This window comes from Scophthalmus maximus, chromosome 16, assembly GCF_022379125.1.
Source record: "Scophthalmus maximus strain ysfricsl-2021 chromosome 16, ASM2237912v1, whole genome shotgun sequence".
In the NCBI taxonomy this organism is placed as follows: domain Eukaryota; kingdom Metazoa; phylum Chordata; class Actinopteri; order Pleuronectiformes; family Scophthalmidae; genus Scophthalmus; species Scophthalmus maximus.
In genome coordinates, this window is record NC_061530.1 from 11,691,347 (window position 1) to 11,708,302 (window position 16,956).

At 42.6% G+C, this 16,956-nt stretch overlaps 2 protein-coding genes across 5 annotated transcripts; one reads left to right on the top strand and one right to left on the bottom strand.

Moving 5' to 3' along the window:
* Positions 1 to 172: 172 nt before the first annotated feature.
* Positions 173 to 6,353, top strand: irf3 (interferon regulatory factor 3). 2 transcript variants are annotated; one of them, XM_035611666.2, is made up of 11 exons: positions 173 to 510; positions 1,679 to 1,855; positions 1,978 to 2,149; positions 2,527 to 2,600; positions 2,714 to 2,774; positions 2,925 to 2,990; positions 3,110 to 3,358; positions 3,555 to 3,645; positions 4,076 to 4,365; positions 4,469 to 4,587; positions 5,080 to 6,353. In XM_035611666.2, exons 2-11 carry the CDS (start codon positions 1,691 to 1,693, stop codon positions 5,365 to 5,367), a joined length of 1,575 nt encoding a protein of 524 aa, XP_035467559.1. In that variant the 5' UTR covers positions 173 to 510; positions 1,679 to 1,690; the 3' UTR covers positions 5,368 to 6,353. The 2 variants fall into 2 exon arrangements, with proteins under 2 accessions (XP_035467559.1, XP_035467560.1); XM_035611667.2 differs by having other exon boundaries at positions 181 to 510; positions 5,084 to 6,353.
* Positions 5,945 to 15,956, bottom strand: si:dkey-94f20.4 (synembryn-A). 3 transcript variants are annotated; one of them, XM_035611664.2, is made up of 14 exons: positions 15,819 to 15,956; positions 11,689 to 11,783; positions 11,543 to 11,590; positions 10,844 to 10,861; positions 10,639 to 10,728; positions 9,922 to 10,535; positions 9,328 to 9,463; positions 9,010 to 9,198; positions 8,432 to 8,526; positions 8,080 to 8,230; positions 7,891 to 7,986; positions 7,626 to 7,770; positions 6,937 to 7,216; positions 5,945 to 6,515 (listed from the first exon to the last, which is right to left on the bottom strand). In XM_035611664.2, exons 2-14 carry the CDS (start codon positions 11,776 to 11,778, stop codon positions 6,374 to 6,376), a joined length of 2,094 nt encoding a protein of 697 aa, XP_035467557.1. In that variant the 5' UTR covers positions 11,779 to 11,783; positions 15,819 to 15,956; the 3' UTR covers positions 5,945 to 6,373. The 3 variants fall into 3 exon arrangements, with proteins under 3 accessions (XP_035467557.1, XP_035467556.1, XP_035467554.1); XM_035611663.2 differs by lacking the exon at positions 15,819 to 15,956 and adding an exon at positions 12,148 to 12,492; XM_035611661.2 differs by lacking the exon at positions 15,819 to 15,956 and having other exon boundaries at positions 11,689 to 12,492.
* Positions 15,957 to 16,956: the final 1,000 nt, after the last annotated feature.

Below are 16,956 nucleotides of genomic sequence, written 5' to 3' on the forward strand. Positions count from 1 at the left end.
AGACACCTTCTATATGGAAAGAATTGGAGAAATGAACACTGAAGATTGCTTTTTGAATATTTATTTCTAACTAGCTCCCATTTAAAGCTGACAACTGTTCAATATCAAGGTCCTGGTTCGGACAGGAGCTGAGGGAGGAACGCGCGTTGTCAACGGCGGGTCCCCACAAGTGCAGAGATACCTTATACAAACGAGTGTGTTAGGCTCCGCCCAGCGGAGCGGCTGGCGCGTGTCGCACCGGCTGACGTCACAACTGGAAAACGAAACCGACCCGGAGTTTCCCGCGAAGGAGTCAAAAACACAGCACGACTCTGGATTCTCCAAGACTCGCAGCTGCTGGGGTCGAGCGACGGTCCGTCACACAGGCGTGTCAATATTGGACACCTTTGATTCAAACCCACAGCCGCTTTCCTGCGACACAGTTCTGACTCCCGAGTCCCGAGGCCCGAAAAACGACTGCACTTGAACTGAGCACTCACCTGGGCACCGGCTGATCCCTCGTCACTACAGGTGAGAGAGAGAGAGATTTGATTTTTAAAACACCAGAAAAAACATCACGGTCCTCTACAAATGAAATGAAAGAAAACACACACACAACAACAAAATAACTGAAAAAACAGAATAAATCAGAGAGAGAGAGAGAGAGAGAGTTTAAACCAGGACTGCCAAATGTTGTTGAAACGTTTCCAGTAGTGCTGTGCAGTGAGATGGTGGATTAATTACGAGATTATGGATTATTTGACTATACAGTAATAGACATAGCGGAACATAAACTTACTTTTCAGCCCTTTTCACTTAAAATGCAGCAAATGCAATGAAACTTGAGACCAAACATCAAAAGCATTATAACTAGACTAATATACTTTTCATGCTTGAATACAGGTTACTGTTATAGTGATAGTACTTTAAAAAAAAAAGGCACAATTGAATGCACAATCTTTTAAACTCATATTAGAATATTTTTTGAGGTATTGAATGTGTGGCCTCATAATGTCCTGCTTCCTCTTTCTTGATATTCAGAGGCTGTAATGATTTCCCTACCTGCACCATAGCACTGCAGGAATCAGGATACATTACATTGTTTATTTATTTATTTATTTTTGATTAAACCTTGATAATTTAGTGGGAGTGGGAAAAGATGGAAAGGGCAATCACTTCATCATTTAAAATACGTTAGGATCTTTGCATAACTTTAACACTTAATTTGCAATTGCAAAGTTTATGTTGCTGTTATACTTATATTTAGTCACCGTTAACTATGCTAATACCCATTAATAACATTTATTTCTGTATGAATCACATTAGTAAAAATAAATTACCCCCCTCTACAGGTGAAACGTGTCTTTTTGAATGCATCTGAAAATTCTAATAATGATTGCAAACACAAAAAATGTACATAACACTAAGATGATTAAACAGGGCCTGGCTTGTGGCATAATGAATAATTAATTCTGCACATTATGCAGTCCTTGTCATTTCTCTGTTGCATTCAGCGCAAGTTAGTGGGGCATATTGATATTTGGACTAAAGTGTTGCTTTAGACGGGCACTTCAGTTTTGAATTGAATAGATATTATCATTCCAATATTACAGAACCAATTGAAATTGTGGCAACGGTTAGATGTATTGAATTATCTCTGTTGTACGTGAACTGAGAATCATTTCTGTCTTGATTTCAGTCTTGCAGGGATATGTCTTATTCCAAACCGCTGCTCATCCCGTGGCTGCAAAAGCAGATCGACAGCGGCAAGTATCCTGGTGTCCAGTGGACAAACCCGGAGCAAAGTGAGTTCACCGTCCCATGGAAACACGCTCTGAGACAGGATTCCTCCGGCACTGACGTCCTCATCTTTAAGGTAACGCAGAGTGACAGAAAATAATCGTGCACAAATTTGTAAGAGACCCTTTGTTTTAATGGTATTCTACACTGTGACATTCCATCGTGTAGTAGTGCCTTCAATCTCTTTATTCCCCGTAGGCCTGGGCGGAGGTGAGTGGCAATGGCCGGGCTCAGGGAGACAGCTCAGTCTGGAAGAGGAACTTCCGCAGCGCCCTCCGAGCCAAAGGCTTCAAAATGGTTGACGACAACAAGAACGAAACCGCTAACCCCCATAAGGTGTTTCGCTGGCCGGACGAGTCTGCATCAGGAGGTAAAGGTTCACCAGGGTGTCCATAGACAATCACCATTTGGTCCTTTATTGTAGTGGAGAACAGGCACATTGTACTTAAACATGACCTATTCACAAAATAGCTGAATCGAATGTTTATGTAACATATTCACTGGCACGCGGCATTAAAAATGCACAGATTTGCGGGTTTACTCGTGCAAAATGATTCAACTTGTGTATTTTAAGTACAGTGCCAGGATGTAGGGTTGTGCTGCATAATGTACCTTTTTATCACTGTACACGATCTAATTAAAAAGGCAACAGCGGGTTTACTGTACCCATCTCTGGGATTAAAGTGGTGTTTCAGAGGAGGATGAAAAGATAGTAACGGGGACTCTTTTTGCTTTTCACTCTCAAAGCAAAGTCTTCAGCCGAATCCCAGGACAAAGAAAACCCAGCTCTGTTCGAGGATTGTGGCCTTCCTACACAAGAAGTAAGCGACTCTGTTTGTGGGGTTGAATCATCGGCACTTGGGAAGAAAAATGTGAACGCTGTGTAAAATGATGTGCAATTATGTAACTACATATGAACTCTGTGACATCTTAGAGCCAGGTTGTCTCATGCTTTGACGACTGCCCCTACCTTCCAGAAGAAAGTGTCTATTCAGGTAAAGTAGTCCCTCTCATTCCATTTATTTTCACCTGCCATGATTTGTGTATCTTTACTTAAAGGTACCAAATCAATGGCCATTCATTTCATAGTTAGAAATGTGCAATCGCTGGTTGAATATTTGTGAATGAATCAACATTTCCTGCAGAATCCACAGTCAACCGGGATATTCTCCAAGAGTGCCTAAAGGGACTGAACATCGGCCCTGAGACAGGTAGACTTATCATCCATGCTCATCACCTCCTCCTCTCTGCCGCAGTACGAGCAGAACGCAACGAGTAACCACGGTGCTTTCCTAGTAACTGGTTTTCATGCTCTCCAACTTTTCTACAGAGGCAACCACAGGCTTTGAGCCTGTTCCTGAGCAACAGCAGCTGCAGAATCGGGCTGGGATTGGTGGATACTTGTTTCCCGGGCAACAGCAGTATCCAGTAACGTTTGAGGGTGCAGGCAGCAGTGAAACTGGGTTGCCTAAGCAACCAGCACATCCAGCGGGGGGAGCTGCAGGAGGGGCCTGCGGTGGGCAGCTGGCGGAGCAGTTCCTACACACTGTGAACCAGACCAACGATGGAGATAATCTCAGTGAGTTGACGGAGTGCACTGTGAGAATGAGGTGTGGGGTTTACATGCTCACTCAAAAATATCCCCCTTAAATATTTCAGAATGCCATTAACATAAAAACATGGCCTGATGTGGTGGCCATGAAGAAAATGAATAAAAAACAAACAGGATTACATTGACCTGCTCTCACACACGTCTCCTCTTCCTGAAACCCCAGAGACTGAGTTCAGGATATCTGTGTACTACAGAGGGGTGAAGGTGAAGGAGCAGCTGGTCGTGAATGAAGCTGGGCTCAGCTTAGTCTACAGGTAACTATCAGAACAAATGCTTTCATCAAAGGAAAAACATGTCTGACAGATGGTCAATGCCCCCTGTTTGGCTCTGAGTTAACCGAGATAAACAGTTATAGATATTTTTAGAGAATTTCTTGCCTGAGAGAGAGATGAGACGATTGAAGGCACTACCATCCATATCTCATTTGTGTAAAATTTGATTTAAAAGACCAAAAAAAAAGACAAAAGGTATTTACCTTTTCTGCTGGCTGTAGCTTCATATTTTACGGTACAGATTTGCGAGTGGGATCAATCTTCTCATCTAACTCGTGCCAACAAAACAAATGAGCTCATTCCCCAAATTGTCAAACTATTCTTTTAGTGTTCTCAGGACTCTGCCAGTTGTGTGACCCTGCTATTTGATTACTCAACAATCGTATGAATAAATGTCATGTCTTCACGTCAGGCCTGAACTCATTGGGACAGTTTTGGACTACGAATCAGGCCTGACCGTGGTCTCTCTGCCGAGTCCTGGAGCCATGCTGGATCAGACCCAAGCCAAACTGACCCAGCGCATCCTCGACAATCTGGGCGACGGTTTGGACGTAGGGGTGTCGGGCCATGTGGTCTACGGCCAGCGACGGGGTGAAATCAAAGCATTTTGGAGCCTTTCTAAGTTTGATTGTAGCAAACAGCCCCAGGAGATTTCTAAACTGCAGCCTCAGCCACTTTACATGTTCAAGGACTTTTTGCGAGGTGGGTGAAAAGGGACAAAATCACGCAGCTTTCTGTTGGCGTACCTGCAAGTATATTTTACACGTTGGCTTGATAACAGTGAGTGCTGGTCTTACCCCTCTAGGAATATTGGACTTCATCGATGGGAGAGACTGCCCTCACTGCTCGCTGTTCCTCTGCCTTGGGGAGAAGTGGCCTGACCCAGACAACAGGCCTTGGGAGAAGAAACTCATCACAGTGGAGGTGAGAGAACCCTTAAATTATTAAAACGCACAGACAGTGTTGTGCCCTCACAGACCTAAAAGCAGTATCTCAGTTTGGCAGAACAGTATTTTCTTTTTTTCTTTGCTTGCTTTTTGCATACACCTCTATCAAATTTCATGAGTGATCAACCCCCCCCCCCCCCAAATTGCCCACTCAAGGGAGCTGCAGTCAGCAGCACTTTTCAAGAGGCAATTTTGTCTCAGTATTGATTAATAGCACCGTGAAACAAAGCCTGAATACCAACGGTGACAGCTGATCTCTCAGGTGTAAAAGGGTTTTCTGCTACGGAGCCTCAACAGAGGAGTACATGCTGAGAAAGTAAAAGCTCATACAAAAAAAAAAAAGCTCGACACGTCTCATTGCTCATGCTTTCTTGAATTTTATGGCTTGTGTCGAGCCCAAATCCACCACCTCCATTTTTCATTCTTGTCATTGAATCCGATTTCTGCCCTCTTGTGTTTCACTTTTGAGTCAGGTGGTGCTTACTTCAATGGAGATACTGAAGAAAATGGCTGTGGGAGGTGGTGCCTCGTCGCTGCAGTCTGTGGAGCTGCAGATGTCCCTGGAAGAGATGATGGAGATGTGCTGAAGTACTTTATGATGCCTGAAGAAAGTCATTGTTTACCCCTTTTATATTATTCTATCCTTAGCCTTGAAAAGAACACATCAGAAAGCCAAAGGAGGAGATCAGGTAATAATAACAGTTTGCTGGTACTGCAGAGGAACAGAACAAATATATTTACGGTGAAACTTGTTTAAACATACATTTGTGCTTTTGAATTATCACACACCTTAATACTTATATGAAACTATGATCAGGGTGGATTTGATTGGATCCTTCATATATCAGTGACACTGAAGACCACGTTTTCATCCTGTTGCAAGAGAATGAGCTCAAGAAAAGAGCTCTGTCAATCAGCTGAAGAGGTAAACAGTTCTAGCAAATAATGTGCTTGTGTTGAAAACGGTGCATTTATCACTGTGCTGTTGGGAAAAACAGCAGACTTCTCTCTCAACCGATTTCATGTGAAATGCCATCTAAAGGTTGGGGACAAATGACATAAATCCCCACATATAATAACTCATAAATTCATACTACTACTCCTCAGAAACACTTGAGTACTAGGTGTTAAAAACATAATAGAATATACTGCAATAAACCACAAACTCACAAAAAGGTTAAAGACTGAAGTCTAATGTTCAATATGATTGAGTAACAGGTGTGACCTGAACATATGAAATCATACCTAAATGTTAAGGATACAATATAATCAATATACACCTGAGCACAAAACAGGTTTGTGTTCAAATCAAAACACACCAGAGACTGAAGATGTTGATTTCATGTTTTTTTTTAAGGACCACAGTTAACCAGACAGTATGTAACAGATTCATAAAGCAACATTATAGGGAAGATAATGAAACTATATTTTGAAATGTGCAACACACAATATCCCAACGAGCAATATGATTTCAAGATATAGTAGTCTATTTTCATGTTATTGCCATGAAATCTGTTACTTCTCTCTACCTACTGTCAATTCAGAATATAATTCTTAACTCAAACCATTGACAAGTGACCTGATAACTGCTCTATATCATTATTATTATCCGTAGAATAAATAAAAATTGCTTTTTATATCCATGAGTTTGGATGAGAACTTTGTCGCTTTGCCTTTTACACTTGGACAGATGCCTTTGCTTAAGAAACTGACTATTCGTGAAAAATAAATGAATAAATCAAATGAGAGGATTTGACATTATTTCAATTCTTCTCTCCGTCCTCTGCTTCTCCGTCCTCCTCTGACTCGGACCTCCCCACCCCGGTGAGAGAATTATCCCTCAGTCCGGACAGCGGCACCAGCTTCCCCTCTGAATCCACCGCCATCGGCTGGATGATCTTACCGCTGCAAAACACCGGGTGTGAAAGAAATCGACAATTTAACCATCGTCAATAACGCTGTACACGTCATACTCATTGAATGTTTACTGGACATTTAGTGGGTGTTTTCTTTTATTATCATTACTGTTGAAAGATCAACTTAATATTTGATATGGATATATATATATATGAGGCTTACTCGTGATACAAATACTGTATAAGGGAGAGAACAGTGAACTGGTTATAACATCTAATATATAGTGGTAAAGTAGTAGGAGCAGCGTCTTTCTTTGCATTATTCTATATCTTAACCCTGCTTTCAAAATGTAAAAAGTCAAAAGCTTTCTTTCGTTATGTGTTTATTAACACAACTTAGCCAGATGTGCTTAGTCACAGGTTGAAGATTCTCCTGTATCTTTAGTTTTATATTTCTACATTTCTCAGACCTGGACAGCTTGTTGAAGAGCATGATGAGCCTCTTGGCCTCCTCCTCCTTCTCTTCCTCCGTCATGCCCTCCATGGGGTCAGACTGCTCAACCTCCATTCGCCCCGTCACAGGGTTGATGCGATCTCTGACCTGCCGGTACTCTTCGGTGTCAGAGTCAGAGTCGCTGGAGTACTTGCCGTCAGAGTTGGAAATCCTGCACCCCTGGCCGCCCAGCAAGCCCCTGGTGGCCAGCAGGCCCGCTGCGTTGCCATAACCTGTGTACTTGACAAAACGCCTCACTGGAAGAAGAAGTGAAAATGATTTGGGATGATGGTGGAGACAGAGAGGTGTATACACACAAATTATACACTTGGACAAGCACTGCTTACACATGTATTAAATTATTATTAAATTATTGATATTACGTTATAAATTCTATTACAGGTTGAATTTCAAATGTCAGGCTGAAGACTATTGAATATTATTTTCATTCTACTGTAATGGTTTGAACATTTAGAAACATATTGCATAGATTCAGGGAATTGTTGCTACTGAAATAAAAATATTGATGTGTGATTTGGTTTGTCAAGAGGCAAATCAGAAATTTAAGTGGATGGTGACGATTTAAGAAGTTTAAATAATTTACTTGATTTGATAATTCAGTGTTTCCCCATTAATCCAGAGAAAGAGTTGATATTTTTGTTTTACCATTTTCCTTGCAGAGGACAAAGATGAGGTCAGCGGCACAGTGTTTGACATCTGTATCCAGATGAGTCATGAGACGGATCAGACGACTCTTCATAGTGGAGCCTTCCTCTGGCCTGTGTGACACATCTGTCAGAGGAGGCAGGATCTGATGATGGAGATAAATTACAATTCAAGTTGTCTATGGTTATGGAATATTATGAGAGGTAAAATGTGCATTGTGCTTTCATGAAGCTCTTGAAAGTCTTGTTATCTGAGGGATTAATACATGTGTCCTGATGTAGTGGCGTGTTTCTCTGTGGGCCCTGCAGGTCTCTGTCAGCAGATTGAGGATTGGTGTCAGCTTCTCCTTGATCTTATCACCCTGAGAATCAAACAACATGAAAATGTAAACTTTAAATGAAGTGAAGTGTCCAAACATCTCCAGCCCTTCACCACATAATCGTTTTGCCCTCACCGCCTCAAGGCGTCTCTCCATGAACGTCAGCAGGGCGTGTACACAATCCATGTTGACCCCCAGGCTCTGCTCCGAGTCCGGCTGCGGAGGTACCATCAGCAGCACATCGAGACACTGCAGAGGCAGCGCTGACAACAGGTTGACTGTGTGACTGTGGCATTGAGAGGTGATCACAGGAACCCAGAGACGGATGATAAAAGAGAAAAACCGTTTGGTTTTGTTTGACATGTTGGATTGTTACTGATACTGAAAAACACAAAAAAATAATACCAACATATACTGACAATAAAGTTTGACTGGAAGAACTTATTTATTTTACGATGATTATCAATGCAAATGTCTTCATGCTCACCCCTGCAGTTCATCAGTGTCGTCCGACAACGTGCACTTCCTCATCAGGCAGAGACGCAGGATGGCCACTAGGTGTCGGTAAAGAGTTGCATCCTCCTGAGGGAGGAGAAAGCAAAGATACAGTACAGCTCATTTTGATCTAATCGGCTCTTTTGTAAGAGCTGGATCAACAAAATATCACAGAAAGTTTGAAAACAAAACGTCCACTCACCCTAAAGCTCCTGTTTAAAGAATTCATTGGCCGTAATGATATTTCGAGCATGAGGCTCTTTTTCAGAGTTTGAGGAGGAGCCTTGACCCTCGAAATATCATTTAGGCAAATGAAATATAATTGTGTGCAGATCTTTTCTTTTCAAGGCAGAGGTGATGATAGACGGCAAATGTGATAACTGTGGTACAGTATCTTAGCTGTATTGTTTTGACAACACGTTTTAAGAATAATGATTAGCTGTATAATTAGAATTAAAATTCCAGTTTCTTATATGTGATATGTTTTAAATGTATGTGGATTATTATATGTGGTTATTTCTATCACCCCTGAAGGTTGACAGGTTTATTATACCGCTCATACTCACTGACCTCATTTGGCTCCTGTCTGTGGCTGCTATGGGTGATGTTAAAGAGGATTTTCAGTATCTCTAAGAGACGCTGAGAGGCTTCCAAAGAGATTGGATTTGCAGCTGGGTCCAGCACACACTCATACTGGTCCTTCCACCGAACCTCCAGGCAGCTCTCCAGGGCTGCTGTGAGGATGGACACCCCACCCTCCTGGAGGAGAAAAAATAAGAGTGTAAGAGCAGGAAGGAGGCTTGCTCTGTTCATATCAGTATAACAATAAACTGATGATGGGGTGACAAATAAAAGGAGCTCAGGGATTTTTTATTTTGGTAACGTTACCCGCTGAAGCTGAGTGCTGAGCTCGGGCCGTAGAGCAGTAATGAGGAACATGAGGCGCAGCTCATAGAACTGAACACTGGATGGAGACGAGGAACTGACACTGGAGGACAGACACTCTGTGAGGCCACACAGGAGCCTGATGGCAAACAACAGGAGGTTGGTTGTTCGGAAATACGTTGATTTGTCCAAAAGTCAGACAAAGGCTATGACAAATGACAATAGTGTCGTCTCTGAGGTTAGCGATACAGAAATTTGCCTCTGTCAATTTCCATCAGAGTGATGACCTTAAACAGCACCAGAGAACGGGCATGAACTTGTTGCTTTCAAAGCTAATGTGGATGCATGCGTATGCAGATCACCAAATAGTTTGTGAACACTGGAGCATGTTACTGCTCTCACAATGGGCTTCTCCCTTTGTCTAGTCTAAAAAGATTCAGAAGGGTCGACATCAAAACGTAATGATTACCCAGTCGTAGCGAGTTTCATATAGCTCATAGCTAAGAATATATATACAACTGTGGTACAAATGTTAACAAAAAATAAAACATATTCACATTCATGTTTTTTTGAGTGTTTGTGTGTGTGTTAGCCCACCTTAGAGCACTGACCCTCTCCTGTGCCCAGGTGCTGTTGTAAACCACATTACACAGCACCTTCATGGCCTCTTTTCGCAGAGCTTCCTCTCCTGACTCCCCATCTTCCTCTTCTCCCACCAACTCCACCTTGCTCTCTCTGCGGTCCTTCCTGCCTTGCTCCAGCACCTTGTGATGCATGCTACCTCTGTGCATTTCGTTGATGCTGGTCCTGTGGCTCCCAAACCAGCTGATGCTGTCAACGTCTCCACTGTTGGCCATGCTGATGTCACTCACGGTGTCCTCATCAAAGGCAGAGCACTCTTGGTTTTGGTCGTCGGCTTCAGCTTCGGCGTCGCCTTCATCCTCATCAGTGCGGCAGTGCAAAACCTTGGCCTCGGCAAGAGAAGCAATGATGTTGTCGTAGAAATCAGAGTCGGGGTCACTGGCTTCATCGCTGACGCCAGTTGTGGTCAGCCCGGCTAGTTTGGCTAGGGTGAGCAGACCGTTGTCGGTCACCAAGGGGGCAAGGACCTTTTTGTCCCTGGACAGGATCCGCAGGGTGCGCAAAGACACTCTCAACAGATGACATTTAACTGCTGTTCTTATAAATCTCACAAGGACAACGGTTAAATTCTAAAGATGGAAACGGAGACGTGGATATTTAGTTAAAAGGCATTCTTCAATGGAACAACTGACAATACATCTGAGTGAGCAGAAAGTGACAGTGTCAGTGTACCTGTCGGAGGAGGAGGCCTCGATCCTCCTGGTCATACTCATCACAGTCAGAGTCAGAATCATTGAACTCCCTCACTTTATTCTTCCTGAACTGTTAAAGCAGCGCATAGAATAATTTAGATCAAAGGTTTCACATGTTATTTCAGTCGGTGAATTGGTTTAAGGTGCTCTCGTGAACAATATTTCTAAAACTTGCAGCACTGTACCTCCTCAAGTTTCCTTTGCTGTGGGAGATAGACGGTCCGATGCCAATGAGCAATGCAACAGGAGACGGAAAAAATAATAAAAATAGATGTTTGTAAGGCAGAGGTAAATGAGTTCTAAAAATAAAATTAAAACCTTTTAAATTAAATATGAAATCAAACATTTTAAAAAGCAATTAAAAGTATAAAATATATGATGTTTTAATAAAAAATTTTGATTTTAGTCGTTGAAAACATAGATAGACAGACTTTCCAAAACATTAGTATTATGAGGCGTGCATCCTATAGGGACTGTCTATATCTTCTCATACCTCTAAAATCCTTTTTGAATAACTTTAAGACTAAAAACTTCCAAAGTTGGGACTGAAATGTTTTTCTAAGAGTTTCTCCAAACCCCAAAGCAATTAGATGCTTTGTGAATACGGCCCAAGGTCGACCGTTCAGTGGCTGCAAACGAGTGAACTGAAAGTGTTGACTAGATTAACATGCATCATGCTGGTTATTCAATCACTTTGCCTGTGCTCAATCTGCCTGAGCATGCAACGAGAGAGGATCAGGGATACGACTGATACAGCAGAATTACTAATACTACTAAGAGGGGGGCGGGATGGATGATATGGTGGAGTAACAAAAGGTGAGGTTTAAGGAACACTGGGAGGACAGGGATGGGACAGTAAGGTGTAGGTATATAAACCCACATACTTTCCTTCGGTGCCTCTCCTCTGCATCGAAGAAGAAGCACTGGGCATACTGTGGGGAGAGAAAAGGCGTCAAAATGGTCTGCATCTGTCACAAACAGCCGTGTGACCTCTAGACATGAGAATGTGTAAGCCTCTGTGTGGAGTTACCTCTTTGTTGAACTCCTGCAACCGTGTCTGGACACCACTCTCGTCCCCCTCTTTGATGCAGTGGATAATCCCCTCCAGGTCCACGTCCATGATTCCTGCGCACACCGACACACAGGCAGAGGAATTATCATTCAGGCTCATAACTAAATTAAAGTTACACAACAGCAGTGATGATGATGGTGGTGACAGATATATGCATTATCAAACAGAAGTATTGTCAGAGACACGTCATCTGGAGAATATGTTGTCTGTGATTCACTTACAAACTGGAAACCAAGTAAATGTGAAATTACGCCACATCAGAAATTAATCACTGATAAATGTTTACTGGCTGGTGAAAAACTGAGTCTTTCTGATTAGTCATATAGAAATGCATTCTACATCAATTTCATTGTTAACCTTAAAGATGGAGACACAGCTAAGAAGAGTTCACTTTCACATTTGTGTGGCCAAACTTACCTTCAGTCTGCCGGTAAAAAAGTGCTGTCACTGTTCGAACTTCACTTCAGCTCGTTTCCCAGTGTTCCTCGGTCCACGTGTGCACAGAGTGCGGTATGCTGCCTTTGAATTTGGTCACTTCCCTTGCTTTCCAGTTGCCCTCATGCACTCAGCCTGACTATCTCGCCCTCACTTTAATCCGAGAGAGATGCACTAGGCATGGAGTGGTTATGGTCATAATCCACTAATGGACTCGAAGCTTATATCTCTCAGTGTTGACCCTCTAACCTTTTACAGGTTTTCCAGACTGGTGCTCGCTCTCTCTCTCTCTCTCTCTCTCTCTCTCTCTCTCTCTCTCTCTCTCTCTCTCTCTCTCTCTCTCTCTCTCTCTCTCTCTCTCTCTCTCTCTCTCTCTCTCTCTCTCTCTCTCTCTCTCTCTCTCTCTCTCTCTCTCTCTCTCTCTCTCTCTCTCTCTCTCTCTCTCTCTCTCTCTCTCTCTCTCTCTCTCTCTCTCTCTCTCTCTCTCTCGTGTTAAGACACTATTTTACTCAGATCTGTTGATAGTTCAGGAAACACTCAAATAACCATTAAGATTTTGTTTTAATATCGCTTTTCTAGCTAATGCGCAATCACGGTGGAGCTACTGAGGGCTAAGCCGGACTTCGTCACTGGGAAATGTGTTGGCCGAGTCACCTAGATACCTTGACTTCAGGTTAAACCATCTGCATTTTTATTTCACAAAATCGTTCATAAATGAAAATGTGCAGTGAATTAAAATGTGTGCACTTTTTATAATAACAATGTTTGTCTGCTCCCACAAGATGGAGCTATTTATGCTTGAGTCAATTTACTCAGGAGAGGATTATTAATCTCTTGCAAAGTACATTATATGTGTGACTGCATTATAAAATGTAAAGCGTGAACATTAGCACTAGCTAAAGATAGTGCAAATCTACACCAGAGCAGTTGCAACAGTAACTGATTTTATTCCAATAAACAAGCTGTTTTTTTCTTCTTTCATTCTAGCTATCAACCATCGTACTCGTTGTGGGGGGAAGCTGATGTTTGCACACTTGTAGTAAAGTGTCTTGAGTGACCTGAAAAAAAAATGACATCTGTGAGAAGATGACATGTGAGCGAAAGACAGGCTTTCCTGGCAGGATGCTCACTCGTGTGCCCAGTGGGTAGAGGAAACAGGGCAGAGGAGCTGAAGTGGCCGACTGGTATCGCTGCAGTCTCAGAACAACAACAGGATGCACGTTACGTCAGCGACAGCGGAAGAAAAGTCAGAGGAGTCCTGACAAAGTGCTCTCCTGGAAGCAAACGCATATTCCTTCAAGATGAATTAGACGCTTGAGGTATCAGATATCAACAAGGCCAAGCTACGAGGGGTTGATGACCCTTAGTGACCTTAAAAAACAACCATTGTTACTGAAGTACACAATCCAGGACTTTCGGCTAAAATCATCCTGACACAGACTAACATCGTGACTAGCTGTCATAATAACCGGGACAGAAAATACTGCATGAAGCCTGAACTCAACTCACCACTGTAAGTTCTCAGGGTCAGTCCCCTTAAATGAGAATCTGTTTTGTATGGCTCATGTGTTCATGAGTCCCCAGGATAGTAGGGCTATTTCATATTGTGTCCATAGAAAAAAAAAATTAAAGTTGTTTATTGACCTCAAACTAATTTTCTGAATGAGACTATTGACTGAAGCAATGATTCTCAGCCCGAATGTCCCAAAACCCCATGGGGGTTGCGAGATCATTTCTGGGGGTCAAAAATGGTTGTGGAGAAAACAAATGATATAATCTATTCAGAATAAAATTACATATTTTAGACTTGGCACTGGTTTTACATTTAATTGACCTTACTAGTGATAAGAATGGACGTTATTGAGTGTTTTTGTGAAAGTCTGTGTGCACATGAGTTAGTGCTCTGGCTTCATGAGCCACAAAGAAACTTGCCTGGCGTTAAGCGGAAGATAAATAAATAAATCACAAAACGCATCATGTTGCTTACAACCAATTTGCTCTTAAAGCGAGAAAACAGACAAGTTAACCTGGTTATGAGCAAAAATTACCAATTTTCTCATTGACAGAAGCAGGTGTACAGGAACTCCACTTTTGACACGTAGACACTGTTGTCATACTAGTTGTAACATTGTCAGAGGAAACTATTCATAAAACCACACATAAAGTAATTCATTCTTAATCATGGGAAATCACAAGACTGACGCATCATTTGACATGCACGCCAGTGATGACTCTCACAACACAAGCTGCCCAGATGGTAGCAGGAAAATTACAACAATAGACCCAAGAGAGGAAGTTGTGATTTAGAGAGAAGGAGAGAGGCTTCATGGGAGAAATTCCGGAGGGTGGACAACATTAAAACGTGACACTGGCTCCCCATGGATTTTCTGTATTATTAAAAGATTAAGAATTCTGGGATCAATTCCTAGAGAGATGTACGAATGTGGCTAAGTGCCAATCCTGGGTTCTTTATTTTTTCATTTATTTCTCTATGATGCTGTAATGTTATGAAAACATATTATCTTTAAGGAAAGGGGTAAGATCAAGCAGTTGTTTTCCAAACCCTGTATTTGGCAGGGGGGGGGTGTCGAAGGACATTTCAGGAATAAACATATTGATGGCAAAAGTGACTCAAAGGAAAAAGCCCACAGGAAAAAAGGCAGCGATAAAGAAAAGGCTGGAGGAGAATTGGTGTTATTTTGGGCTCTGTGAGCTTCCTGCAGGTGATGGAAATGAAAGAATGATTTCTGGAACAATTGCTCAGCAGCAAGTAGAGTGAGAGAGAGGAGGGATGGAGGAGGATGTGTGTGTGTGTGTGTGTGTGTGTGTGTGGGGGGGGGGGGGGGGGTTGGTGGAGCAAAGAGTGAACATAAGAATTAATGTAAACATCATACAAGGTACAAGGTCACTTCAAGTATAAGTACAATGCTGTGTATGGACGCTGTTGTTAACAGATTGTTTATGTTCTGTATCACAGCTCTTGTAAATAGAGGATAAAACTGCCACCATAACTGATTCATTGCATTTGTGGGAGTTGGTCTGGCAGTAAAAGGACAACGGTGCAGACACACCCCCACACCCCGCCATCGCACTATAAAGGATCAGATGCGGAGAGGGGTGACAGACTTGGGCATCCAACAATCTGAAAGAAACTACAACTCAACATCTGGATTGATGGTTTGCTCAAAAAGCCACAGCAGGTTTTTACTTTTTCTTGGTGGTAAGTTTCATTCTTCATTTGTGTTTATTCTCTTTTGAAGAGGTTTATTGACCTTTTTCGAGCAAATATCCTTACGTCTGTGTTACTAAGGTTAATATTGAGGTTCTAAAGACAATTTGTTTGGAATATGTCCGTTCAGGACAAATTGTTTTCCTAAAAATCACATTAATTTTTTGTTGTTGATTTCTTTTTTTGCCACAGGCCAGTGCGGTATGGAGATAACTGTTCTGCTGCTGCTGACTGTGCCTTTGACTGTTGCCTCACCATTTAGACCAACGCACAGGTGAGTGAATAACATCATTTAACAAAGAAAAGAAATACTAACAGTTACCACATCAACTTTTAGGAAGGAGGAAATATAGGCTTCCCATCGTATCTGTTTAACGGTTTCTCACATTGTTGTAAATCAGAGTTGTTTGGCCCCTAAAAATACCTCATTCCGTGGGACCCACAGGTCAGGCGCAAACACCGTCCTCTCAGGGGACAGTGTCCAGGCTTCGGGGGTGAAAAGGTCTGAGGTCACACAGGAAGAGTATGTTCCCGCTCTGAAGATCATCCCGTTCCATTCAGAAGACAAACCTCTGGACCTGGATGCACTGAAACACAAGTAAGAAACAGTTTAGAAATTCAAAACATACCGTGGGTAGTTTGCTGGTAATGCATGAAATTCAACCTATGTTATGCAAAACAGTGACTTCTATCCTCTCTCCCTCGTTGACAGCATGGCAGTGAGGTTGCGCCCACGACGCACGCCTCAGCGAGGTGGTTGCCAGCTTGGGACGTGTCAAGTTCACAACCTGGCCAATACTTTGTTCATCCTTAGCAAAACCAATGGGAAAGATGTGTCGAAAACGGCTAATGACCCGCAGGGATACGGCAGATAGGACCAGAGGAGAATGAAAACAGTTATGGACTATGGAGGTGGAGAGATCTCAATGCAACGCCTCCATCTAATCACAACCGAATATCTCTGTATATGTTCTGACTGACCGGTACTTGTGGAAATGTGTGTGAAATGCCTATAATACTTTGTGAAATATAAATTCTTCGATATTTAAATGCATTGTACAATAGTTATTTAATATAAACAAGTAAGTGTAGTTATAGTGTATACATGCTCGGGCTGACCAGATTGGGGCAAAACGGATGCCTTTGCTGGCCTTTGGGGTCCGTTGAGTTGAATTCATTCGCTGCATACAATCAATAAATAAATAAAAGTGAAATAAAACAAACACGCCCCAGTGAATGTGTCTTTCATTGCCCTTGATGGTGCGAGGCGTCTGCCCCCATTTGGTGACCCGGGCTTCAACTGTGTGATGTATTTAGGCAGTCATGGCAGCAGGGAATCGCTCAGTACACTGTTCTGTTTCTCTCCAGTTGTCTGTCACAGGTAGCAGGACCTTCGTGGCGTTGACTTGGCCCCACCTATCTTCAAAGTTTTTTTGGGGGGAGGGGTTTACCAGTTGTGTGCCTCTTGTAAAACCACACCCTCACCTGTGCGGTGCTGTCTGCTGCCTTGACCCACTTTCCTCTCCGTCTGGCCGCAGAGAGGCGCCTTGGGAGTCGGCACC

Excerpts from the sequence above, each read along its gene's own strand:
- si:dkey-94f20.4 (XM_035611661.2), bottom strand. The coding sequence starts at position 11,829 with ATGAGCCTGAATGATAATTCCTCTGCCTGTGTGTCGGTGTGCGCAGGA. Across the intron at positions 10,536-10,638 it reads GAGGCCTCCTCCTCCGACAG|AATTTAACCGTTGTCCTTGT; the intron begins GTACACTGACAC and ends TTCCATCTTTAG. Across the intron at positions 9,464-9,921 it reads GAGAGGGTCAGTGCTCTAAG|GCTCCTGTGTGGCCTCACAG; the intron begins GTGGGCTAACAC and ends GTTTGCCATCAG.
- irf3 (XM_035611666.2), top strand. The coding sequence starts at position 1,691 with ATGTCTTATTCCAAACCGCTGCTCATCCCGTGGCTGCAAAAGCAGATC. Across the intron at positions 2,775-2,924 it reads AGAAGAAAGTGTCTATTCAG|AATCCACAGTCAACCGGGAT; the intron begins GTAAAGTAGTCC and ends CATTTCCTGCAG. Across the intron at positions 3,359-3,554 it reads CAACGATGGAGATAATCTCA|AGACTGAGTTCAGGATATCT; the intron begins GTGAGTTGACGG and ends CTGAAACCCCAG.